The sequence below is a fragment of the Stegastes partitus genome, unplaced genomic scaffold (genome assembly GCF_000690725.1).
Source record: "Stegastes partitus isolate 25-593 unplaced genomic scaffold, Stegastes_partitus-1.0.2 Scaffold1296, whole genome shotgun sequence".
NCBI lineage: Eukaryota > Metazoa > Chordata > Actinopteri > Pomacentridae > Stegastes > Stegastes partitus.
This window is the reverse complement of record NW_007579027.1, coordinates 150807-157879: the sequence shown is the minus strand read 5'-3', so window position 1 is coordinate 157879 and position 7073 is coordinate 150807. Positions and strand designations below refer to the sequence as shown.

The 7073-nt window shown below is 41.1% G+C and overlaps 1 protein-coding gene across 1 annotated transcript in view; it reads right to left on the bottom strand.

Moving 5' to 3' along the window:
• Positions 1–1729: 1729 nt before the first annotated feature.
• The window catches only part of cacna1db (calcium channel, voltage-dependent, L type, alpha 1D subunit, b), a 118960-nt gene continuing 113616 nt past the window's right edge, over positions 1730–7073 (bottom strand). Inside the window, exons 46-48 of the mRNA XM_008298233.1 lie at positions 6443–6577; positions 4878–5063; positions 1730–2038 (exon numbers count right to left, since the gene is read on the bottom strand). Coding sequence (XP_008296455.1) covers positions 1730–2038; positions 4878–5063; positions 6443–6577 — 630 coding nt within the window. The remainder of the gene's footprint in view (positions 2039–4877; positions 5064–6442; positions 6578–7073) is intronic.

Sequence of the window (7073 nt, the reverse complement as noted above, 5' to 3'; positions counted from 1 at the left end):
AACTTTCTGGGGCCCCAATACCACCCTCTTTGGAAAACGTTTCTTTCCATTTTCAAAGCCCCATAATTAAAAACATGGCCTCTGCTGGAGCCATTCAATCATTTGGATCTGATGGAAACTATTTTGACTGTGTCTTCACCAAACATCATGACTGTGTGAGTTATTTTTCTGGAGGTACCGAACCTTTAAAATGGCTTCTCACATAAAAACATTTTTAGTTTTAGGTCCCAAATAACAAATGCGTAAAATGTGAACTAATTCTGAGACGGTGCAGCAACATATTTCCTGATCTTTTTTCTCAGAAAATATTCACAGGATGTTGAATTCGCTCTACAAGCACGTAACTAGAATCTATCACAACACGTAATCGAAGGGGTGTGCAGCAGTTTGACAGTACAGGCTGAGAACAATGCGCCACAGTGTCGTAGAGAAAAACAAAAACGATTTATGGTTGTGTTTGTGTGAACTCATTTTCTTAGAACTTCAAGATGTGAGTAAAGTGAAACAATGAAATCTGTCTTCATAGGGCTTTAAAAAAAAAAAAAAGAGTTAAGGATCACTATGGACAGTCTGTGACATTTCTGTATCCTAAACGTTTCTTTATTTTCAGGTTATAAGTTAATAAAATTGTGTAAATTTAGCATTCTTGGCGGTGTAAAAGGGGGAAGGACTTACAGTATGTCAGCGAGCACATGAAACAGAAGGATATGCCTGAGGACAAAGTCTTTTTTTTTTTCTTCTCATTGATATGTGATTTCCTTTTCAAGTCAAAAACAGAGACGAGCAATGTTTAACCCTGAAATCCTGAACTGTGAACTCAGTGCAGCTTTGATTCAAACGTACCAGCTGGGATGGCTTTGGATCAGCCTGATCGAGATTATCTCAAATAAACTAACAAAAATATATATTATATATGTATATATGTTATCTATCTATCGAGTTTTTAGTGTAATTTGAGTCATAAGAGGTGAAAATGAACCAGTGTCTGTTATCATGACCAATAAAAGGTTAAAATCACACATGTATGTACATGAAATTCAACTGAGTGCATGAATTCTTGGAATCATTGGATGGCCAAAGACATTTTGCAGCAGGTCAAGTGCAGCTTACACATTGTGCTTCACTCTGGGATCGTACCATCACTGGCCTGTCATTGGCGTCTGACATTTAAACGGGTCATCCTGGGGAAAAATTTCTTTAAAATGACACAATACAATTCTGAATAAATCCAATGCAAGAAACATTTCATACACCTCAGTCTGAAAGTGAGTGGAGTGGTGGCACATTTTCTCTTTTATTGGCTCTTTGTATTGAGTGAACAGCGTAAGAACGGTGGCCTTGTTCATGCAGCAGAAACTATGACCATCCCAACGCTGTTCACCCAATACTGCACGCATGCAAACACCCTAACATTAAAGCTGATTTCGATCAAACCCTTGTTCACAATAAAGAAAACAGATTGTCTTGAATTCCTGCTGAATGACAGGCCAGTTGGCAGGTAGTAGCCTGATTCTCTCTCAATATTTGCTGAATTAATCTCAACAATTAACTTCTGTTCTCCGCTCAACAGAAAGAGAAAAACAAGGCACTTTGTTCGCTTGTCCATCCCTTTTTTGACGCTTTCTCTCCACTGCAGGATGCAACCTGTAGAGAGACGTTCTTCTCGCCGTGGAGCAGTAGTAAAAATTCAATTGAAAAAAACCTAAATATAATCTGGTGTGAGCCGCTGCTATAGGGAGGTGATGCATATCATCTCGTCTGTTAGGTCCTCCTCGCATTTCACAGCCACGTACGGCTCCTCGTCGCTGTAGTCGCGGATACTGTGGTCCCTAAGCTGCGAGTTGGCATGAGGGTCCGTGCTGCTGACGCTGCCGGTTCCCCCGGTGTTGCCGTTGCTCACGCTCCCGTTTAGCAGGTTGCTGGCAGCACTCTCCATTTCGTCGATGGTCATCTCGCAGGCGTCTGCGATCTCGTGTTTGGTCGCTGACACGAACTTGGGGTCTCTGGCGTATTTCCCCAAACCCTCAGATATCAGCACCTGAACACGATATGAGAGAAATCATCAAAATCTGACTAAATGTCAGAATGTTTTGTGGCAAAAGGGAATTAAGGTGAATTAAGAAAAATGCAGAAATCCATCCATCATCTATACACCACTTAATCCTCACTAGGGTCACTAGGGCTGGAGTCTATCCCAGCTGACTCAGGGTGAAGGCAGGGGACACCCTGGACAGGTCACCAGTCTATCACAGGGCTACACTTAGAGACAGACAACCAAGCACACTCACATTCACACCTACAGACAATTTAGAATCAACCAATTAACCTCAACATGTTTTTGGACTGTGTGGGAGGAAGCCGGAGAACCCGGAGAGAACCCACGCTGCACGGGGAGAACATGCAAACTCCACGTAGAAAGATCCCGGTGCCCCCACCGGGACGTGAACCGGCGACCTTCTTGCTGCGAGGCAACGGTGCTAACCACTGAGCCACCTTGCAGCCCAATGCAGAAATCATTTCTCTGTAATTTCTGCAGCTTACTTACTGTGCTTCACTCTAGCATCACACCACTCACTGGCTTCTGACATTTAAAGTGGAAATCAGGGAAAAATCCTTCTTTGAAAATTATTTTAAAACAAGAAGTCCTGAAGAAACAATAAGTAAGTGGAATGGTGGCACATTGTTCCCTTTTATCAGCTCTTCATACTGAGTAAACAATCGTGGTCTTGTTTATGCAAATTGCAAACAGTTAGTAAGGTGCATGAGGGTGAACTCATTTGGCTTTAAGGAAATAAATTACGTAAATAAACTGTAAAGATAAAATGTTGTTGTGAGGAAGCTGCAGGCCTCCCTGAACTAAACACGTATTCCACTTTTCCAGCTAATTGAGGTAAGCAAGGCCAATCTGTTTTTTTTTATTGTTTTAATTTGTTAAAGATGAATTCTATTTAGTGGACTGATGCATTAGTTGTTTTCATTAGTGGTTTTGTTGGCCATGTGCTCCTTCAGCGTTAACAAGCAGCTGGTGGTTTCAATCAGCCTCATTGGAGCAAACCAAGTGGAGAGACGAGGGGGAGGACTAAGAATGAGTGAACAGTTAGCTTGATCGTTGGTTCATTTTAAGTGGGATTAGCTAGACTGAGTAGAGAGTGAGTTTTTATGTACTTTTTGTGCAATCTGTGTAAATCATTTCACATATTGTGTATATGAATCATAGCCCTTGGCGTAGTCGCCACCCCTTCCTGGATGTTAGTGGTAGAGACTGCTGCAGTTATATACTAGATGGATTTCAGGGTGGTTTTGTTGTGGTTGTGAGTCAATGCTGTGTAAGTGTAAGTAAGTAAGTAAGTAAGTAAGTAAGTAAAATTTATTTATAAAGCGCTTTTCCCAGTCAAAAGTCACAAAGTGCTTTAACATTAATAAAATACAGACACAAAATTGCAAAAACTGCACAAAACATAGATAAAAAGCACAGTACACAGCATAAGAGCCTAGAAAAGAAATTAAATAACACCAGTACAGGGCAAGAGAATACAAAATTACCTAAACGCCTGTCTAAATAGGTGTGTCTTTAGCTGGCCTTTAAATGATGCAAGAGACTCAGCAGAGCGTATAGGCGCTGGCAAAGCATTCCAGCACCTGGGCGCCACCGCTGCAAAAGCTCGAGCACCTCGTGTTTTGAGGTGGGTCCGAGGGACAGATAAGAGATTAAGCATGTTTGACCTGAGGGGACGAGCTGACCGGTGGGGGTGGAGTAGCTCAGCAATATAAGCAGGGGCCTGACCATGAAGTGCACTGTAGGTGATAGTTAAGATTTTGAATCTGATCCTAAATGTAACAGGGAGCCAGTGGAGTGATTTCAGCAATGGGGTGACATGACAGTAAGTGTACATGTTGTAAGTGTGACAAGGAAAAAAACTTCCCAGAAACGTGGATGCTGCTCGTAAACCTGCTGGATTAATGCCTCAGTTGATGCCATTGCTGAAACCTTATAGTTGAATTTTTTGATTTGGTGACAGGAAGTTCAGCTGCACAAAAACTAACTGACACTAATAACAGTAATGCTAGTGTTAGTTCATATACTAAATGATTCATGTACTAAATAATCAATTTATATCTTAAATAATCCATCAAGGAGGAAAAAGTTATTTGATGTCGACTTTAGTTACTGCATCTCTGCTCTAATTCACAAAGATGTACAGATTATCAATAAAACACGATCAAATGTTTGCCTCTGAGGGTCCATGTATTCAAACACATGAATGAATAAAACCACAGTTAAAGCCGTTATAATACAGTCAAGGCTGAAGGAATTTAGTCAATACATCAATGAATAAAGGGTATTTTTTTGAGCGTGATTCTGGTGAGTTTCACGTGAGAAACGTGCCGTCTTCATAGACAGACTGTGAACGTTGCTGCACAGAAGCTGCAAATTCATGCATCTTCAAACTGGCAGCACAAAAGATGGTTACAACACCACAGTTCCCCGGTGAGTAAGCAAGATTAGAATCATTAAACAGGCCCAGTCTCCCGCTTCTCTTTCTGAGTTATGTGTAATCATCAGAAAAATGTTTTTGCAGAACATTGGACTGTGACAGTGAAGCTGACCTCGAACCTTTTGGGTACAAAATGTTCTCGATTAGAAGCTGAGTTACAGCAAAAATAAAAAACAGGTTTTATTTGTTATCTTTGATCACCAAATTCAGTTTATTCTTGAGTCCAAGTGAATGATTTTGTCAAATTTAAACAAGTTCTCTGACGGCTTTTCTGAGATATCGTGTTCATGAGAAGTGGATAAACAACCTGAAAGTCTAAAGCCTTGTCAGCGCAAAGGCATAAAAACAACAACAAGAGCAGCTACTGGGCTTTTTACTCACAGCTTCCACCAGACTGTGGGCGCTGCCTCTCTTCTGCAGGAAGCGCAAGCAGCTTTCTGCAGGTAACTGCAGACGTGACGGGGACTGGCTGCGGCTGGGAGGACCGTCTGGGCCTTCGGTATACCACGAACTCCTCTTCACCGCCCCGGGGATGCTGCCAACGCTGCCGGGACTGCGCCAGTCCACCTGAGGATACACAAGCACATATACAGAGAGATTCAACTTCAGCACATTGGAACAGAGTCTTTTCGTATCTCCCAGCTTGTTAGGAAGCTGGAGTTAGAGTGCAGGTTCAGTTATAAGGTTTAAGTTAAGAGCCCAGCAGTGGCAGGTTGGCATACAAAAGCACGCATAGAGTTAGAAAAGCTTTGCACTGATTTTATAAAGCATATTACAAATCCAGACACTAGTCCATTACTGGTATCAGACTGGAATATTCTAATGATGATAAATCATTGCATCAAAAGCTAAATCAGAGCATAAACGTTAATCAACAAAAGTAAAAATGATACGAGTGTATATGAAGTCAAGCTCCGGATGTGGTGCAGATAAACATTCATCTATCGTAACTTCTGGGCTATAAGCTGCTACTTTTTCCACAGGCTTTGAACCCTGCAGCTTAAACAGTGATGCGGCTAATTTATGGATTTTTACGAATTTGCCTCAAGATGAAAGTGACATTGAGAGCGACAACGACAGAGAGACTGAGGAAGTGTGTGACGAAGTAATTCTGAGGCTGCTCAATTCCGACACTGAAGAAGACGACTTTAGTGGTTTTAGTGGAGGAGGAAGATGAAGATAGTGATCAATGACTTTTCCTGGTAGGCTACTGTATTTTTTATCTTTTTAACCAGCCGTGTTACAAGAATTGCTGGAAAAAAAGCATTTACGGTATTTGTGTATGTTACCGGTACGTATTTAATTAAAAGTTTAACAAATCTTTCTGTGTAAATATCTCATGTTACAACGTGGACACCTGCGGCTTATAGACAAGCACGGTCCTTATATGTATTTTTCTTTTTTCTTTTTAAAGTTAGTGGGAGCGGCTTATATTCAGGTGCGCTCCATAGTCTGAAAATTACGGTAATAAACATGTTTTCTACCCATCTTCCGTCTTACACTTACAAAGGATTGATGAAAATGAAGATTAAACTTGTGCTGTCAAAAATCTAAATGTTTTGCACAGCAGTTTCAGATTTTTTTCTATTGATGGCAGCACTAAAGCTACAGTCAACTAAAAATACAATTTAAAACAGCAGGTCATACACACTACTCTGGCCACTGATTCTTTTAAACTCTTGAAGCACATTAAAAACTCTCAACCTATCCATATTGATTCATTCGTGTTCAAGATTCAAGAGCTTCACATATACAGTCTGTGCAGTGAAATGTAAAGTAAGTGTGTCTCGAGGCTGTGCAATGACAACAGGACATTAGAAAAGACAACAGCTCTTTAAAAACAATAGAAAATTGTCACCAAGATTGCTGTAAAAGACCTTTTGTGGTTTGCATTTACTGTCACAAGCATGAAGGATCAGTGTGTATCGTGGTCAGAGTGAGGAGACCTGTATGAGAGGGGTGTAGCAGGGCGAGCAGTCCCGGCTGATGGGGGAGGCCGGAGGCGTCGCCCAGGAGCGCAGCGACCTCGTCGGAGACAGCCGGTGGATTCTGCTCGCGTCGAGTCCGGCCACTGCCATGACCTGAGACAGTGAACGAATAGATACAAACAGGTCTGTTACAGGTCCTTCCATTGCTACAACTGCTATTACACGACAACAAATCATCCTGACATCACAGTTTTTTCATAATTGCTTAAAACCCTTGATCCTTTTTTCAAAAATGTCAACACAAACCCTAATTTTGAAACTGCATTCACACAAACTCTTCTGGCCTCAAAACACTTCTATCTGTGCTCAGAATCATTAGTCATTATTTTCAGGTCACACACACATTCAGTTCACACGACATTAAAAAGCAGTTTCTGTGCATTTGTTATTTTCTTTGTTGCTCCTGTTGTGTTTTTACTCACTGTGGACTCATTGTCCCTGCAATACAAACCCTGCACCTGAAACTGCACAATTATGGCTAAAAGCAGAGGGAACGTAAAAATGTCTTTCGTGTTATATGACACAGCGATAACGCCATAAATTATAATAAAATTCTTTGATTATTTATTTTACAAAAATTTCCACAAAG